Genomic DNA, 20237 nt, shown 5'->3' on the forward strand with positions numbered 1-20237 from the left:
CGAGGGTCTAGCCTGCTATCACGCTGTTTTTAAAATCGTGCTTTACACCTTAATTTTGCGCATTAGAATTTTATTTTGTGAACTTTAAAATACCCGCACTTCCTGATCTTGCCACATCTTGAACCCTGCTCCCCGGCGCTGACGATTAAGTGCTGACACTGTGGGAGAAAGGGTTGCAGCCGGCATATTGAGTGGAGGAAAGGGTTGCGGTCCACCTGTTGGCCGCCTCCCACCCTCCTCTCCACCGGATATAGGGGCCATGACATCCTGTCCGCGCAGCGGGCGTGCCAAAGGCAAGCCCGTCCGCACCGGGCCTAGGGCCATGACCCCTGGCCCTGGCCGGGCGCAGCTCCAGATCCCCTATTCCAAAGCCGAACTTATGCAGCTCCGACCAGTTCCAGGTAGTAACTGCCTAATGCATGACCTGGAGCATATTCCACTGACTACTATCATCAGCTGCCCTCACTGCACGTCCTTACTACCTCTCCTCAAGAATACTGTCAACCCCAGAAATACGAGTAACAAAAAAAATCAAAAATATAACAACAGCACTTATCAATGCTCGCTCGTTAGGTAGGCATAGACAGGATATAGCAGACCTCATTATGGACAGGAACATAGACATACTATTTGTTACAGAGACATGGATGGATAGTGCTTCAGACCCAGATTTAGTGGTCGCAGTTCCTCAAGGATGTAAGGCCTACCGACAGGACAGACAGGGAAAGAAGGGTGGTGGTCTGGCAATTGTTGCCCGTAACACCTTTACGGTGAGGACGTCTCCTGTACCCTCACCAACCTGTGAAGCTATCCATTTTGCCATCATGTTGACCCCCTCGCATAATTTCAAAGGAGCACTCCTTTATAGACCGCCAGGAGCACGCGCAGAATTCCTCTTAAATTTGAATACAATGCTTGAATCACTAGCAATAGAGGATTCCTTTACGGTCTTAGGTGACCTTAATTTCCTTAATTTCCATTTAGATAAACTAGACAACAACGAAACACAAGCTTTATTGTCCGATATGGGAACCCTAGGGCTTTCTGAATTAGTTACCTCACCCACACACGAGGCCGGTCACACCCTGGACGGCATCTTTTCTAATTTAAAAGGGATCCATATACAAGACATCCTCCCGCTCCCCTGGTCTGATCATCATGCCATTTTCTGCGCAATTTCAATCAATGATGTTCCTACAAACAGACCGGCTGTTCTCAGTTGTGAGCCTTTTAAGGTTTGGAAGGACATAAATAATGCAGACTTTAGAGCACTGTTCGATAATACCTGCCCTACTATCTCCGCAGACCCGAATATAGCCATGAATCAATATTCAGAATGGTTAGGCAATGCCACGAAGACACTGGTACCATATAAAACAATATCTAGAAATAGGACAGCGCCTTCTGCACCCTGGTTTACGGAAGATCTTAGAAAACAAAAACAAATTTGTAGGAATCTTGAGAGACATTGGCGCAAATACTATGATTCAGAAAGTAAATCCCGTTATAAGGAGACACTTGCCAAATATAAAAAAATGATTACCGAGGCAAAGAGGAAATTCTTCAGCGAACAAATAGAAAATGCAAAGAATTCCAATAAACAACTCTACGACGTAGTGAAGCAATTAGTAGGGAAAGCCCCCGATCTGGCCCCCCTCCATCCCAATCTCTCTGCGACGCTTGGCTAATTACTTTTACACAAAAGTTAACGACATTTACCTAGCTTTCTCATCCAAGGACAACGCCATTACATATTCCACCTGCACTATACCCCCTGTTTGTGCCCTAACCCAATTTAAAGAAATTACAGAGTCACAAATAACGGATATTATTAAACTCATAAAAACTGGATCGGCTCTGGACCCCTGTCCACCCAAAAATGTTCCCCCTGTTATGGATTTACTAACACATGTAATTACACAAATATGTAACGCCATGTTTAAATTAGGGATTTATCCAAACACGTTGAAAAACACTCTTTTAAAACCACTTCTAAAAAAAACGCATCTGGATAAAGACGAATTAAAAAATTACAGACCAATAGCTAGCCTTCCTTTCCTGGCAAAGGTGGCAGAGAAAGCTATGAATCACCAGCTGTCTGAATACATCGAGGAACATCACTTGCTGGACAACACCCAGTTTGGGTTCCGCAAATTCCACGGCACAGAAACGGCCCTCATTAAAGCCGCCAACGATATCAGAGTCATCAGAGATCAGGGAGGAACAGCAGTGCTTGTATCCGCGGCCTTCGACACGGTCGATCACTCCATCCTGATCGACCGTGTCGGAAAAATGGGCATCCAACTGGGAGCAAAGAACCTACTTGCCTCCTTTTTATCTGTAAGAACTCAGGCTGTTACCATAGGACCATTCCAGTCGGCTGATCTGTCTACCCTGCGGGGTTCCCCAGGGCTCATCCCTAAGTCAGACACTTTTTAACATTTATGTGTCGGACCTAGCTAGAGTTATCAAATTATATGGGATGAGCCTTAGTTCTTATGCAGACGACACCCAGTTAGTCCTCACCATCAATAATGATGGAGAAGAGGTGGCGGAGCGCTTCCAAGAAGGCATGCTCGAAATTGGAGACTGGATGGCCTCCAACTGCCTTAAACGCAACTCCGAGAAGGCGGAGGTTGTCATCTTTGGGAAACTCTCCCCAGGCTGGTCACCCGCCTGGTGGCCTTCATCTTTTGGAACTCTGCCTAATCCTGTCCCAAAGGTTAGGAATTTGGGAGTTGTTTTCGATGAACATCTCAATTTCGCCGCCCACGCCAATCAAATAGCAGCAACAGCATTTCACAAGCTAAGACTCATAAGAAAAATAATCCCGTTTCTTCCAGACAGTGCCGGTAAAACTTTGGTAAGCACACTGGTATTATCTTCACTGGACTACTGCAATGGCTTATTTGCCAATGCACAAATTCGGGTTGTCAACAAAATGCAAACGATACAAAATGCCGCGGCAAGACTGCTATCCAGAATCCCAAATTTAAACCAATTGCCCAAACGATCCGGAACTACCACTGGTTGACGATCAAAAATCGTATAAAATGTAAGACACTTTGCCTTGCATTTAAAGCATTACACAATCAATGTCCGCAGTTTCTTAGAGATCAGTTAACACTCTATTGCCCTCCTAGACAACTGAGATCCACGACTTTGCATCAATTAATAGTACCACGCACAAAGACAGTCTCCTGGGGAGACAGACGGTTCATGGTCACTGCAGCCTGACTTTGGAACGCCCTCCCACTGTCGATTAGGTCAAGTCACTCTCTCCTTTCATTTCGTAAAAGATTAAAGACCTGGTTGTTCAACCAGTAATCCATTTCATGAACTAGCATCTGGAGAGTCACGCACTGAGTCTATAGCGCCGAGACGCCCACGGGCATTTGTTCGCGCTCTACAAATTAAAAAAATAAATAAACCCAAAAATAGAGGAATGTATATACCTTATTGTATTGTATTGTAATTGCATTTCTTTAGCACTTACTACCAATTTTCTGTGAGTAGCATGCTAGTCCTGAATCCATAAAGGATTAGTAGTGAATTAGTATAGTGAAAATATTAAAGTAATTTGAGTGGGGGATATGTTAGTCGTTTATTTGGATTGAGAAGGATAGTGGAGGGATAGAAGAAGGCAGCTATGGTTGTTGCAAACCAAATTTCTACGCAAGTTTATGCTTTAGCATATGTTTAACCAGGATGACCCTTGCTGCAGGAAACAAATGGCAAATTACTAATAAAAAATACAATTTTATCTATACTACTATTATAAAGGAAGAACTTTGAGGCTTTGAGGCGGGTAAACTCGGGAACCACAGCGCCAATCCACACACCCGATACATCGTTGTAATCCTCAGGGTGTGCAGATGGACATAGGCTATATAAAGTTAAAAAATACGTTATATTTAAAACATTAACATTATAAAAAAAGTAGTCCCCTTGAAGTAGCGCCGGCCGCGACCTGCGTGCTGACGTCAGGAGCCCGGGGAGGTGCGGCGTCCAGGAGCGCGAGGAGGAGTGGCGGACATGGCGCGGGGGAGGAGCGGTGATGAGCGGCGGACATGGCGCGGGGGAGGAGGTGAGGAGCAGCGGACCGGTGGGAGGAGCGGTGACCAGCGGCGAGGAGCGGTGAAATGAGGATCAGCGGCTAAGATAAGGCTCCGGGGGACAATGTTGGGCAGGCGGGGGTCGGGGCAGGCGGGTGACGGGGACTTACACCTAAACAGGAGGAGGAGGGGTGAACTTAGGAGTGGCGCTGAGGTAAAGCTCCGGGGGACAATGTCAGGCAGGCGGGGGTCGGGGCTGGTGGGGGACGGGGACTTACACCAAAACAGAAGGATAGAATTTAGATCGGCTGAGGTAAAGCTCCGGGGACAATGTAGGGCCAGGTGGGGGTCGGGGCAGGCGGGTGACGGGGAGTTACAACAAAACAGAAGGGTACAATTTACATCGGCTGAGGAAAGGCTCCAGGGGACAATGTCGGGGCAGGCAGGGGACGGGGCAGGCGGGGGACGGGGACTTACAGCATCTGCCATGGAGATTTATGCAGAGCGCCTCAACACTGGGCCTTTGTGACATCCGGGGGACAATGTCGGGGCAGGCGGGGGTCGGGGCAGGCGGGGGACGGAGCGACCGGGGGCCCGGGCTGCTGGGCAATGTCGGAGCAGGCGGGGGTCATGTCGGGGCAGGCGGGGGTTGGGGAAGCCTGATTGCTCCCGGACAATGTCGGGACGGGCTGCTAGTATATATATATATATATTCACTGAAAAAACCATAGGTTTTACAAACGTTATAGTTAGGAATTAGCATTTAAAAAACCTTTGAAATTCACTGAAAAAACCATAGGTTTCACAATCGTTATAGTTACGAATTAACTTTTAAAAAACCTTTGAAATTCACTGAAAAAACCATAGGTTTCACACCAGTTATAGTTAGCTGAACATTTTACTCATACAAAACTAATGAAATTCCCATGTTATAGTTAGTTGGACTCACTATCACTCGCGCGCCCGCAATCCACTGCTGATGATGTCACATATTGCATCATTCATGACATATATATATATATCTCACATTCTAATATCCAGATAAATTAATCTGGATCTTAACAGACCTGAAGATGAGAAACTAGTGCACCAGTGTTAAGGTATATACAGTACTGATTAACCCCTCTCCCACCATATGTTCTGATTTTTCAGGCAAATTCTGGTTCAGGAAATGTATTATGTATTCTGAAAACTTTGTATTATCAATATTGTGAATTCCCTTTAATATTATGTTGATATTTTAGACTGGAAAATCAATACAAAAGAAAACATTATGTGGAACAAAATATATTTGTTTAATACTTAAACGTTGACATGTGTTTCTAATATGACATTAGAACTATTTTTTTTACTATTCAACTCAGTTTGTCAATTGATACTTTATCACCTTTTCAGTCCTCCATTACCACACAACAAAGCGGAGCTACATGACAATGGCCGTGATCAACACATTAACCTAGCATATATTTCGTCAGTGCCTCACAGTGGTATTCAGCAAGTCAGAGTGCACTGGTTACTGGACCTTATAACTATTGGGTAAGTAAGGTTTGTTTATTAAGATATCACTTTAAGTCATTAAAAATGAATGCTTAGTTAATGTAAAACGGTTTTCAAAATGTCTTGAAAATGTCAGATAAAAAGTAGTTCTGTAGTATGAGAACATTAAGTAAACACAGAATATGACACAACCTGTATTCCTGTGTGTCTCAGGGCTGTACATAGCTCCAAACCTAGACTGTTAGTATTGGGTGATTTGTCTATGAAACAGACTGGTAAGTTGAACAGGGAGCTCTGGGAGGTTTGTATTGTTTAGGAAGGACTTCAGTAGGAAGTAATTCTTTAAAAAGCAGTATCCAAGATAGGCTTCTTCAATACTGGTGTACATACCCACTCAAACAGAGAGGGAAGAGATTCCTGAAGTGTGGTAAATGTGTGATGATTGCCCATGCCATGGTAGCAAGAGTGGAAAGATGGCGGTTACCAAAACTGCAAGATGTCATCACTGACTAAAGTAATATATTTCATAAATAGTTGATAAATCATCTATGGTAATAGGTGGGAATTCAGCATAGGGAACAATATCTCATTATACGCTGAGGCTGGTATCTGCTGAACCATCAATATTGTTATAGCTATTAATGCATCTTGAATAGCAGATACTGACTAGAGAAGAAACTAGGGGATATTTCAAAGCATGAAAACTAGGCAGAGACTTAAAGGCACCTAGATATTTATTGGAAAGGACATGATCAGGAATATTTTTTTTGTTGTAAAAATGCTTTAATTGACTTTAACATTAAACTCCACATAAGTACAGTGCATCAGAATGAGACATGCTCTGAATAACTCACCTGCCTTACCTCAATACACTTGCAGATACAGAGCAGTGGCCAAAGGGTGTGTAGGATGTCCCTCATACTCGGCAGTCAAACCCCTCCACCAACCCTGTCCACCTTGACCGAGGAATAGTGGGGAGTCTACCTCCCTTCCCTCCCCCTTCTCCTTCCGCTTCCTTGTGGGTTTTTGTTCTCCCTCTCAGTTGACTTTACCGCTTGTGAGTATAAGATGGGCTGTTGTCTCTGGTATCATAGGACAATTGTATTTTGGGTGGTCTATGTTGGTATTAACTTTCCTTGGCGTTGGGCCAATGTCCTGGGGCTGAAAGACCACCAGCCCCAGAATCTCCTTGGCCTCCATTCTCTGACCAGCTGGACTTGAGGGCATTTAACCCAATGCAATAGTCCCATCATCATCCTCTGTTTTAGTGCATCAGCTTGCTCCCCCAGGATCCAGCAAATCCCATCTTTCTCCTGCCTTATATGCTTCTCTGAGTAAGGTGCCCTCCTCCCAGTTAGTCGACTTAGGCATGTTAGCTCTCCACCTTTCCACATGAGGATCGGCGAAAGCCATCGACTGGATTGTTATACACCATTTGCCCAGTATCAATGCCAAGTCAATAAATCGGGTCGTATCCTTGTTCTTAGCTGGGTGTGGAAAAATCCCCAGTATACACATTTTGGGGGGAGGGTTTTGACAGAGATATGTGATAACCTATTACTGGACAGAGATGGATAAGTGCATGCAGTTCCATATCAGGTAAAGTATATCTACCCCTTCTAGGTGGTATCTAGCGCATTCGTGTGAAATGTGAGTGAAGAAGGCATGAGTCGTCCAAGTGTGAGCTTTGCTTTAAGTAAGACTTAATGTATGAGTTTGAATTGAGGATTTCAGGATTTTTTTGAGCCATCTCTAGAATTTTTGTCTATTCCCTTTCAGTTATGGGAGTCCCCAAGTCTGCCTCCCACTTATGTTTCAATTGATTAGCGGCAGTATCATGTCCGACCTTGGTTTCCAAGGAGACCTGACACCAACTTCTGAGTGTTTGCAGTGTTGCAGAGGAATTGGCAACTTCGGTGTCCCGTCTCCTCCAGTATTTTCTCACCACAACGATCATGGTACCATATAGTAGAAACTGCCCTGCTGGAAGCTCATACTGCTCCCTCATGTCCTCTAAGGACAGTAACTCCCCATTTCTGTACAGTGTACCCGCCGTGTCCATGCACGCTTCTAGCCAGTTCTGTAGCCGTCACTGTTTAATCTCCTGTGTATGTATAAGCAAAGACTGAAATGGGAGCTTTAGGGAATATGGCTAATTTGGCTGGCTCTTCTACAGTGCTCTCCACCAACAGTGTCAGAGTACAGCTTGGTCATTCCTGCCTGTGATGGTTGCCCTTTTAGGATCAAGTAGGAGGTTCCATAGCATAGTCGACGTGGGGGTGTCAGGGGTGGGGAGCACTCTCTGTGTCCTGTAGTCCTTGTGACCATCACATATACCAGTGCACCGGGCTTTCAAGTAATAGGTCTCAAAGTCAGGAGTGCTCAATCCCCTGTTCATGGAAATTCACTGCAGCCTATTCAGTGCAACCCATTGCCTGCCCTTTCCCCAGATCAGGTCAATCAGAATCGTGTCTAGATCCCAGAAGATACTTTGGGGTATAATTACTTTGTAGTGCTCCGAGATTGCCCGGCCTGTCTGGACTCTCATTGTAGGGGGTACATACAACAGCTGTGTCCGTTTTACAAATCTCCACCCCTGTCCCATTCAGGTCATCACAAGTCAGAGATGCTCCCATCCCAGGCTTTCAAAAGTTTTCTCAATGTCTACAGACGTGAACCTGTCTCTCCTGGTATGTTCGGATCCCTCAAAAGAGCCAGTAATGTCAGGATGTTTAGTGGTGTGTTGCGTTGGGGTATAAACCCAGATTGATGAGTGTGGATAAGGCCCTGCATGTGGGGAGATGGTCTCTGAGACAGGATTCCACTAAGTATTTAGTAGTCAGAATTCAGCATAGATAGTGTCTGTACTCTGTTACGTCTGTAGCTGGTTTCCCTGGTTTGAGCGGGGGGTTATTAGTGCCTCTCTCTTCAAGGGGGGAGTGCGCTGGTGTCACACACTTGCCAATATAAAGTAGACGGATAGGGGTCGAGCATTTCGATATAGGTCACTTAGAATTTCACCGGGAGCCCATCTGTTCCCAGGACATTTTTTCCTGGGTCATTATCTTCACTTCAGCCTTGATCTCTTCCATTGAAATATCTCTCCCCAGCTCCTCCACCTCATCAGGCGAGAATCTCTGCAGGGGTAGGTCTGCCAAGAAGTGCTGGATACAGTCCTCTCTGTGATCTCTATTGCTAGTGTATAGTGTGGCATAATAGCTAGAAAAGATCTGATTTATATCATCTTGCTTATAGACCCTACCTCCCGTAGCGGTGACTAGTTACAGGATTTGGGCCACGCTTAGCCGGGTTAGCCTGTCGTGTGTTTCTTGCATGGCCCATTGTAGTTTTCCCTATGTTAGCCTAACTGTGCACGTTGTAGGCCTTATTTTCCTTTGCATACGTTGCAATATAAACGAGCTTGCTTTTGTGCTACATTGCACTTTCACACAGAACCTGCATATGCTTTTGCATTCTGTTCTTTTCCTGGGATTTAGTCAGAGCACCACAGACAAGATCAAACAACAATGTCCCTTGTTATTCTTTCTGGCCAGGCAGTAGCACCTAGACATAACACAAAGAATGCAGCTGTTCTTTATGTGCACACATGTCCTATCGTATCAATGAGAACATGAGCCACAGAGACACAATGGAACGATAGTTCTGACACAAGAGCACTGTGTCTGCTGAGATGTAAAGCATATATCTATGTATGACAATGTGCGGAGTCTACCGATAATCCCAGAGTTCTTTCATATAATCATTTAACTTTACTCACAGGGAAGGGGAGTTAGGTTACTCTGTCTTATACAATGACAGCACTTTTCATGGTATATAGATTATTAACCATGCTAACAGTATTTTTATTATGCATTTGTATTCTAATTGTGTCACGTATACTGCATTTCTGAGCACAATAGTTTGAATAAATATTCTTAACTTCTCTTGTGTCTCTCTGTTATTTTATTGTGGACATGTATGAGTGAGAGCCCAAAAGGTCTGTCCTGTTACCGCGATCCCCGAGGGGATCAAGACTGTTTAGTTCTGGGGGTGCCAATTCACTTGTTTCTCTGGTTTTGTTAGGAGGGCAAGTGAGGCAAAATAGCTAGTCAGACTCAGGGTCATGGATACTGAGATGATATGATGACTCAGTCTCTGCATGCTGATGTTTAATGATCCCAAGCATAGTTCTGTTCCAGAGCACAATCCCTGCAACATGGCACCGCCAACATTTGGTCTGTTACTTACTTGCGGGAACCCTGAGAAGTGCTTGTCCACAATACCTTTGCACCTTTTTTCTGGGCACGTCTGTAGTATTAGTGGTTTTTCCTCCCCAGTTATTAGCCAGCACCTAGTTCTGTTAGTTTTTCAAGCTTGAATATTAAAAGGTTTATACCCTAATTGTGCTATACTACGAATTGTTTTCTGGTTGGCCATGGCTCACCCTATGGCTGTTAATGTTAATTGCCGTCCAGAAGTTACTCAACATTTGGTTCAGCATGGAATCCCTAATGCAGGAGTTCCTGTGATTTTTGTATTGGAAGCAGAGGCGGTGTTCTGCTTTGGCGTTTTTTATTCCTGGATCACATTTCCGTCTGTGGACGCTAGTGATAATACTTTTCATGATTATACCATGCACAGACACCGGTTGCATATTGTTCATATGAACTTCTTGAAGTACCTCTTATGTTTTTGGAACACCAAACTGGTTTAGTGGGGCTTGTCCCCATGTCCTTGGAAATGGACCCCTTAATTAATCATGGGGCCATATTGCCAACGCTTGCTGGGTGTACCGTATATCCAGATTTAAATGCGCTCAATTTGGTTCAGATGTGTTTTATATAATGTTTTAGTCAGCCTCTATAGACGTCTTACACAATTAATTTCCCGTACTTAGTTAGCTGGTCCAGCCAGGATTGGTCTACAAGGGCAGGCACAGCAGCCTACTGGGCCCATAATTAGTCCTGTTGTTAATTCAGTAATTGGCACACGGCCCACAAAACATAAAGAAATTCCATTTTAGATTGCCCAGAAAATAGACCAACTTGAACCTGTGATTTCCTTTACGAGACCCCAAGACAAGCACAGATTTTTTTTTTTTTTGATAATCAAATTTATTGGCATTGAAAGGAAATCACATAATTACATTGACAGCAAAATTAGGCACATTACTTCGGTGATCTATGCTTGTAAAGTTGGTGACAGAGACCTGTTAGACCCGGCCTCGTGGCGTGGGCCACCCTGACCCGTAGTGGCCCAACCCTGGCCCATACACCACACCAGGCCCCTGGTTACCCCAGCCTACCCGACTCACTCCCTCCATGAGCCCACAGATAACACAGGACTTCCCCGGCATCACCCCCCATCTTCCTGGTACCGGACGCCCCCCCAAACCCCATCGGCACCAAAGGCCTCCGGTGCCCAGTCCCCTGCACCTAAAATGGCCAACCACGGCACCCCGGCCCCAGCGCGACCTAGGCCCTAGACGCGCCATGCCCGGCTGGGGGGTAGAGAGTTCCCGGGAGCAGGACAGGGAGGAGTAGTTTCGCTCACACCTCCGACCTCCTCTCGAGAGATGGGTTTCGATCGGCCTCCCCCCCTGGGCACTGGCTCCACGCAGGCTGGATGTCTGGGATCCCTCCAGACCCAACTTAAAAGGATCAAAGGGCCGAGTGGCAGGAAACCCCGGCAAGTGGCCTCCAGGCGCTAAGACCCCGGCCTGTGAGGACTCCGGACTTCAAAGGAGAAGCGACCTATAACAAGGGGTGCTCTGGAAAGATCAGCAGTTGAATCCTGGAACGAAGAGAGCCCTGCTGACGTGGTCGCGGCTCGACAGAACATCGAAGAGCTTGAACCCTGGAACCTTGGTGAGCCCTGCTGACATCGTCGCGGCTCAAGCTTGGCAGAGAAGGACTTCTGCCTGAAACATCTGAGTCCTGCATACGTGGTCGCGGCTCCCTTGCAACTTGGAGAACACCTGAGCCCTGCTGATTGGATCGCGGCTCCCCAAAGATCGTAAGAACTCCTGTGCCTTCCTGCTCGAGCCCTGCTGACTTGGTCGCGGCTCGGAGACTATTCTGGTCCGGCTGGACCCAAGATCGTAGCGTATCCCCCGGCTTGAGGATTGAGAGCTGTGCGCCGGATACGCACCTGCATTGACCCTGAATCTTAAGACTGTCCCGCTAACCCTATCCCTACCGAGACTCTGTGAGCCCTTGCTCTGCTTGTAAATACGAATCCTGCGGATCATAAAGATCCAGTTCCTTGCTAAGATAAAGAATACGTTCTTCAGAACCTACGGTGTGGTGTCCCTTTGTCAAGTGGTGCTAGCTCAGCGCGTGCGATCCTAGATACAAGACTCTTCCCCTGAAGGGTCTCCCGCCAGTGCTCGGCAGTGTCCCTAGGAGAGGTGGGTCCCAGGGTGGTCAGGTACACATTCTTTCCTCCCCTAAGATCGCCCCTTCTAACATTGGTGGCAAGCGACGGGATCCGATCCCACAATCTAGAGATCGTACAGTAAGCGGCTGACGCACTACCGAACAAGGACGGAAGAAGGAACCACCATGAGTCCCACTGGAACCAACGCGAGTCCTACGTTCCAAGAGGACCGGTTGGAAGAGTACACCCATAAAGAACTGAAACAATTTTGCAAAGAACTTCAAATCGCTACCACTAGCCTAAACACCAAAGAGGATCTGCAGAAAGCCCTAAAGGCCTGGGTGGAGTCCGGAGCCACCCTTCCCCAAACAGAAGGAGAGACAGAGCAGCCGGACGAACCCAGAAGCGTCCCAGGGGGAAGCAGCACCCAGGTACCAAGTAACGCACCAGATGGGGCCTATCCCCTGAAGAACTAGCAGATCGAGAGAGAAGCCGCAGCCACGAACTAGAACTGGCCAAACTAAAGATCGAGGGCGAGCTGAAATTGGCAGAGTAGAAGCTAGCTGTGGAACAATTGCGAGTACAAGGGGAGTTGGAAGAAAAAAAACTCCAACGAGAACACGAAGGGAAGAAACTTCAGCTGGAGCATGAGCGCAGCTTAAAGGAAATCAAGCTCAAGTCGAGGAGCGAAGAAACTCGGCCCCCGGGGTCCCGAGAGACCGTTTCCCCGGTAGAACCGAAAGTCCACATCCCCAAGGATGTGGTGAAGGAGTACTACAAGAACGACGACATCCAGCAATGGTTCAAGGCCTACGAAGTAGCCATGACCTCCCACCGAGTCCCACAGAAGGATTGGGGGGCAGGGTTGTGGGGTCAGTTCCTGAGCGAGGGGAGAGACACCCTGCTCGACCTGCCCTCCACCGTGCAAACTTCCTACAGCCACATGAAGGAGGCCCTCTTAACTAGATACGGGCTCACCCCCGAGATGTATCGCCAGCGGTTCCGAGACTGCAAAAAGATCCCTGGCACCACATGGGTGGAATACGTGAACTTCTACAGTAGGGCCTTAGAGGGGTGGGTCAAGGACAGCAAGGTTACCACCTTTGAAGAACTCTTCGACCTTATTGCTTGGGAACACTTGTCCACGAATTGTTTTGTGGAGCTACGCCAGCATCTGCTTGACAGCAAGCTCGCAGATCCGAGGAAGCTGGCCGTCGAAGCAGATTGCTGGGTGAACACCCGGGTCCCCCGGGGCCCGTAGGGGACTACCATCGAAACAGTCAGGGACCTCCCCGCCAGAGAGGGGGGGAAACCAGGGAAGACAGAGGGAATTCCCTCAACCCCCGACCTTTCCAGCACCCCGTCCAGCCAATACAGGTCCCCTAGGTAGGCAAGGGCCCCGAGTTAGTATCACCTGCTTCCGCTGCCAGCAGCCCGGTCACTACGCCAGTGACCCCCAGTGTCCCATGTCCCAACGACCCACAACCACAGCTCCCCCAGCCCGTCAAATGGTCACCGTAGCTCTAGGGGAAGAGTTTGAGGACACCGAAGAGTGGGAACCTGCTGCCATGTCCCTAGTCTCCCTAGGAGACCGAGAAATGATCCCCGGAGCCCCCTACCCGCCAACACCAAGAAATACCGACAGCTAGTGACGGTTAATGGGCACCGAGTGGAGGCCCTTCGAGACACCGGGGCAAGCGTCACAGCTGTCCGTAGTCAGCTAGTCACAGAGGACCAGCGTTGCCCAGTAATTTCCTCAGACAATTCGGAGAGCTTATGCCGAATGGCCTTAGTACCTTTCGAGTGGGGAGGAGTGACCGGCAAGTTGCGAGTGGCCGTCCGAACCTCCCAACCAGTAGACTGTCTCCTGGGCAACCTGTGGGGACAGGTAGAACGGAAGGCCCATCTCAGCATGATGGGCCTACCCGAATGGGTTTGCCCCACCAGCTGATCGATGTCCGCCCGACTGCCCCCCCTTGGGGGAGTCGAGCCCCAAACCAAACCCTGGCCGACGAAGACAGGGGCAGGCTGCCCGAGCCCGACGATCTCCCCATGGGCCCGACGACGGGCCCTTATGTCCTGAGTCCGCACAAGTCATCGAGTTAGGTGACCTACCCGAGTTGGCACAATGGCGCCACGAAGCGGGGCCCTCCCGAGAGGAGTTCTGCCGAGAACAAGCTACCCGCCCTTCCCTAGTCGGACCCCGGCAACAGGCCGAAGCCCAAGCTGCGGGCGATCAGTCCGGAACCCATTTGGTTTATTGGGAGAATGACCTCTTATACAGTGAGCAGAAGTCTGCCGAACTAGGGTCAGCCCGAGTGCTGGTGATACCCCTACGATTCCGAGACTTCCTCCTGGGCCTGGCACATGACGTACCCCTGGTGGGACACCTGGGCCAAGACAAGACCTACTGTAGGAGAGTAGGGTCTGCTATCCTATGGTCACCCCAATTTTTGCTTTTTGCTTCACTGTTTTTGACTTAATGTGGCTGTGGGCCTGCTAATCAGACCCACAGCCAGCTGTTCTCTCTCTAAATTCACAGACATGTACTATAGGTACATAACCAATTTGGTACTGGACACCTTGCCAGCCCCTATACAGTGCACTATAGGTTCCAAGGGCATAGGTGCATCCAAGGCCTACCAGGGGCTGCAGCATATCTTTTGCCACCCCTGGCTGGTACTTAAATCGACACAACTGGCTGTTCACACAGCTGGGGCAAGGTGGTGTAACCACCCCTTGCTTAGATATAGTATACCTATGTCTGAACCTATATCTGGACACATATATACCTATAAGTCACTCCTATGGCAGGCCTTACCAATCCTGGAGGCAGAGTGCTTGGTTTTATGTGGGATAGTGCTCTGGCATGAGCTGAGCCTGTCTGCAGCTTGCGAGACCATTTCCCTATAGCTGTTCCAGTGATACTGCCATACCATATACTCTTAAGTGCATTATAATCCTCGCAGTTAATGCTATCTTTGGTTTGGCTTTATCAAAACATGTCGTGTTTGGTGACATACATTTTGGAATACTACCCCCTCGCCAATTCTGGCGACGGGGGTAGCATTCCACCCTTCTAGAGGGAGAAGACATTTTACTTACTGCAAACGCGGTTAATCCTAACCAGAGCCCCAGCATCACAAAATGGATGCTGCTGCCACAGACACATGTCTGACCTCCTGCTGCTGACCGAAATTTGGCAGAGGACGCCTGGACAAAGGGTTTCCTGTCACAGGGAGGTGTCACACCACCCCAGACAGGAGATAGTGGATTGTAGCAGGGAGGGTTGAATGAAACTAGACACTGCCTGGGGCGCACAAGGTGTCCCTGGGCAGATTCCAGTCAAACCGGTTCTGGGGCACTCCAGCCCCAGTCCTGGCGGCAAACTGGACAAAGGAAAGGGGAGCTCCCACCCCCTTCCTGGGTCCCACCCATAGGAGGGACCTAGCAGGTAATCCAGCCCCCAGATTTGGAATATAGGTGGGACCAGTGCCAATGCACATCAGATTATCCTGACTGAAACTTATGAAACGAAACTCTGGACCCTTCGACATCCCACTCGACGTGGAAGACTGAAGAATCTCCCTTGTGGTCAAGGAGTGACCACCCTGTGCAAACAGGCACCATCCAGCACCTCGACGTTTGCTTTGTTGCAGTTCCCGCCGGAACTCGAGCGACAGAGATCGACAAGAGCCAGCTTTCCTGACTTCCAACAGCCCGATCCACAGTCCATGCAGAGCTGGGACCCGTGGAGGCGACCTGAAGCGTGGGAGCGGCCATCTTGAAGTAACTACGAAGCGCTGACCGTGCAGCATCCGAGGCTCCCTCGAAGCTGTGCATTGGAGCGTGAGAAGCTCCAGCCCCGAGCAGCTTTTGCACCGAAGCTCACCCCTCTACACTCGACGAGTGCTGCGTGGGGCCCTTCTGCATTTTCCTGCTCGACGCGTTGGTCCGGTCGCTTGCCCGTTGGCTAGTGGCCCCTGAACCGACGAACCTTTGAATTTGAACAGCTGATCTGGTTGCTCCAGATTGGCCCTCGCTCCCCTGAAAAGGAGCACCCGCTCAGACCTTGCTGGTCCGTGTATTACGCCATCTGCATTGACCATGAATCTTAAGACTGTCCCACTACTCCTATCCCTACCGAGACTCTGTGAGCCCTTGCTCTGCTTGTAAATACGAATCCTGCGGATCATAAAGATCCAGTTCCTTGCTAAGATAAAGAATACGTTCTTCAGAACCTACGGTATGGTGTCCCTTTGTCAAGTGGTGCTAGCTCAGCGCGTGCGATCCTAGATACGAGACTCTTCCCCTGAAGGGTCTCCCGCCAGTGCTCGGCAGTGTCCCTAGGAGAGGTGGGTCCCAGGGTGGTCAGGTACACATTCTGTCCTCCCCTGAGATCGCCCCTTCTAACAAGACCTGTTTATCAGGCTTCAGATTGGATGCTCGAGCAAGTTGAACACGGTACATGAGAACACATCCATCAATCAAGACAGTAGATTAAACCATTTACCCCAGATCTTTTCGAATAGTTCAGGGCAGCCCAGGGCCTCGAAGAGGGGTTCCTCTTGGGTCCCACACCAGTCCACCCCCGCCTCCACTTCCGTACAGTAGGAGGCTTGGCCTGAGACCAAAGTACCACAATGTCACGTTTCGCCACCCCCACTGCATTCCCAAGAAAGCGCTTGTCGGCCCGAGAACCATCCAGGCCATCAAACACACCTAAAATCAGACGTAATGGGTCATGGGGAACTACCCACCCCAAGGTATGTGTAAGCTCAAGTTCCACGCCTGCCCAGAATGACGCAATGGCGGGCACTGCCAGATCATATGGTAAAAGTCAGCTGGAGCATGGTCGCATTGTGCACAAGTCGGGGAGGGACGTGCAGGAGTAAGATATGCCATATGTAAATAGTCGAGTTTGAATTAGGCGCAGTTTGGAGGAGGTCGTCAAGGTTTTGGGAGCCATGAGAGCGTCCCGCCAGTCTGCGTCCTCCAAGGTGCCCAGCCAATATTCTAAGCAGGTGCGTAGTGAGTCCAGGGTTGCAGGGCCATTGTTCACAAGGGACCGGTAGATCCGCAACACCCCTCCTTTACCCAGGTTCCCCATCATCACTTGGGCCTCAACGGGACTGAATTCTGGGAGGGAGGTGGGAGAAGGAATGTGTGCATTGAGGACGTGGCAAAGCTGCATGTATTTATAAAACTGGGAGGCATGGAGGGAATAGCACGGCTGCAAATCTCTGAAGGTCCCCGAGAAGCGAGATCCCAATGCAGTCCTCTTGACGAAAGTCCTGAAGAGTTGAAGTCTCGCGCAGCCAGGTACCATGCCACAGGTGTGTATGTTGGGTAAGCTTCCCGTCCTATTTCGTGTGGCGCAGGGCTGTGCACCATGCCAGTAGGACTGTCCTAGTGATGGGGGAAGGACTTGTGGTATGGGGGCCCGTACAAGTAGTCTTGGAGTTGTGGAAAGTCCATAAACCGGAGCTCGACCTGGTGCGGCGGGTCAGACCAGCCGCCGGCGAACCAGTCATGCACCACAATAAGCCATGTGGCCAGGTAGTAAAGGTGAAGATTGGTAACACCCATGCCCCCATCAAAGGGAGGTATCCGACAGTGATCCAGGGCCATACGGGGCCTCCCGCCTTTCCATAAAAACCGGATGAGCAGTCCATCAATCTCCCGGAACCAGCTCCCCGGGAGATGAAAGGTTATGTTTTGAAGAATAAATAAAAAGCGGGGGAGAACCATCATTTTAATAAGCGCTCTTCTGCCCAGGGGATTAAGAGGAAGGGACTGCCATCGCATGAGGTCTGCCTTGGCCCTGGTAACCAGGGGTGTAAGGTTGAGGGCCCATTCAAGTTTGGGGAGCAAGGTTACCCAGACTTCCAAATACTTGAAGGACTGCCTACGTAGGGGAATAGTCGTTTGCCAGTCGAAAAACAGGCATATGATGGGTGGAGGGGAACCAGAGTGGATTTTGCCGGGTTGAGCCGCAGGCCGGAGACTTGCTCAAAAGCGGACAGGACTTCAAAGCACCAGGTGCCGGAGTCCTCAGAATCCGCTAAGAAAAGGAGGAGGTCATCCGCATAAAGGGCTACCTTGTCGACCCGACAGGTTGTCCCAGGCCCAGCCCCGGATGCGGGGATCGTTGTGTACGAGAGAGGCCAGGGGCTCCATTGCTAGAGCGAATAAAAGTGGCGAGAGTGGGCAGCCTTGGCGGGTGCCCCTCTGGATGGGGAACGCCTCCGATAGCACCCCATTAATTAGGACCCGTGCTTTAGGACTAGAAAACAGAACTTGGATGAAACGCCTGAATGGGAGGCCAAATCCCATCGCCTCCAGAACATCTCCCAGAAAGCTCCAATCAACTGTATCAAATGCTTTTTCAAAGTCAATGAAAAGCAGGGCCCAGTACAGGGTGAGCTGATGGCGATGTTCGAGGGCGCAGTGAAGATGGCGTATGCAGTGCTGGGTACCACGGGCAGGCATGAAGCAGCATTGGTCAGAATGGACCACGTCTTGCAATAGGGGGCGGAGGTGTTGAGCCAAGGCAGTAGGTAAGATTTTCACCTCAGTGTTGATGAGGGAAATGGGGCGGTAATCCGCGCAAGAGAGGGAGGGTGGTTGTGTCTTAGGAAGGAACACAATGGTGGTAAAGTCGGTCTCAGGGGGGAAGGACCCCGTATCCACTACATGTTGGAACAGATCGACCAGGTCTAGAACCAACAAGTCGCGATAGGTCACATAATATTCCTGAGGGTATCCATCCGGCCCTGGCGTCCTACCGGAATGCAAGAGTGAAACGGCCCGTCTAACTACTCCGGGGTAAAGGGGAGATCCAGGGTCTTCGACCATGCCTGGGGAAGATGGGGCAGTTGAGTATTAGCCTCAGTCGACAGTTCGGCCAGGGAGGCCTCGGAAGGCCGGGCCGCATACAGTCTAGCATAATAGCCTGCAAAGGCTTGGGCAATAGCATGGGAGGTGAAATGATGAGTGCCAACCGCGTTGCGGACCTCGGGATTATGCGATGGGCTTTGGGATAGGAGACCAGATTATGGAATAGCTTCCAGTTTTTGTCACCCCAGCTGTATACAAGCGCCACCGAGGAACGCCGTAACATTTGAGCAGACTCTAGAGAGATCTGACAGATCTCCTCACGGAGCAGTGCGAGCTGTCAGGTGGAGCTAACGCTTTAGGTGGAAGCCTGGGCTGATTCCAACTGTGCAGCTTGGGCCTTGAGCTGTATCAGGCGGGCGGTGTGGGCTGTGCGCTTTGCATGGACCAAGCCTCTAGCCACGGCCCGCATGGTAACCTTGCCAGCCTCCCACACTGTACCTGGAGATTGAATCGATCCCTTGTTGATCACCAAGTATTGCTTCAGCTCTTGCCCGAGGGTCTCAACGAATTCCGCATCCTGCAGGAACCAAGCTTTCATCCTCCCCTGGGGGGGCCCGCCCGAGATGGAGGGATTCCGGAGAATGATCGGATACACCTCGGGGAAGGATATTAACGCCCAACACCAACTGGCAATTGGTGGCCGGCAACAGGAGCTAGTCAATATGGGAGTGGGTACGGTGGGCCACCGAAGTGTGAGTGTACTGTTCTCGACGGGGGTTCCATCCCCTCCAGGCGTCGCAGAGACCCATGGCAGAGGACCAATCAGGAAGGTGCATAGCAGAAGCAAGGCGGGACGCAGAGGGAATACCTGTCGTGTCGCGAGAAGGCTGCATAACAGCATTGAAGTCGCCCCCAATGACCGTCAGACCCTGAGTGAAATTCGAGATTAATAGTGTGAGTAGGCAGAGGGCAGAGGGCATTGTGGCGGGGGGAATGTATGCACACAGGAGATTGAGAGGATGACCCTCGATCTTACCAATTAGGGCCACGTCATGCCCCTGCGTGTCAGTCTCCACCTGTATTAAATTAAAGGGGAGACCCCTACGAATCAATACGGTCACTCCCCGGGAGCCCCGTGAGAAACCAGAGGGCCAGAGCCTGTCAAACCCATATCAGGCAAGGAAGGTGCATTGAGTTGGGCACTGCGGAGAACCGCGATTCGCTCTGTACGTTCTATGACAGAATGTGGAGAGGTCTATTAAGAGTTGACGTCATATGATTGAGTGGTGTGTCTGTGGACCAGCGAGAGGGGTCCCGGGTCCCAGGGAAAGTAACATCTTGTAGCCTGGGTGTAGGGATAGAGCTTGTGTATTATGATAGGTCTCATGTCATTGGAATTGTTGTGTATGCTCAGTGAGCTGTTGTGAAAGACAAAAAACAGTGGCCCAAATGAGGCCAGAAACAATA

At 49.5% G+C, this 20237-nt stretch overlaps 1 protein-coding gene across 1 annotated transcript in view; it reads left to right on the plus strand.

Moving 5' to 3' along the window:
- Positions 1-20237, plus strand: part of IDUA (alpha-L-iduronidase) — a 1961268-nt gene that overhangs the window by 190759 nt on the left and 1750272 nt on the right. Inside the window, exon 2 of the mRNA XM_078676355.1 lies at positions 5451-5591. Coding sequence (XP_078532481.1) covers positions 5451-5591 — 141 coding nt within the window. The remainder of the gene's footprint in view (positions 1-5450; positions 5592-20237) is intronic.

The sequence above is a fragment of the Lissotriton helveticus genome, chromosome 2_1 (assembly GCF_964261635.1).
Source record: "Lissotriton helveticus chromosome 2_1, aLisHel1.1, whole genome shotgun sequence".
In the NCBI taxonomy this organism is placed as follows: domain Eukaryota; kingdom Metazoa; phylum Chordata; class Amphibia; order Caudata; family Salamandridae; genus Lissotriton; species Lissotriton helveticus.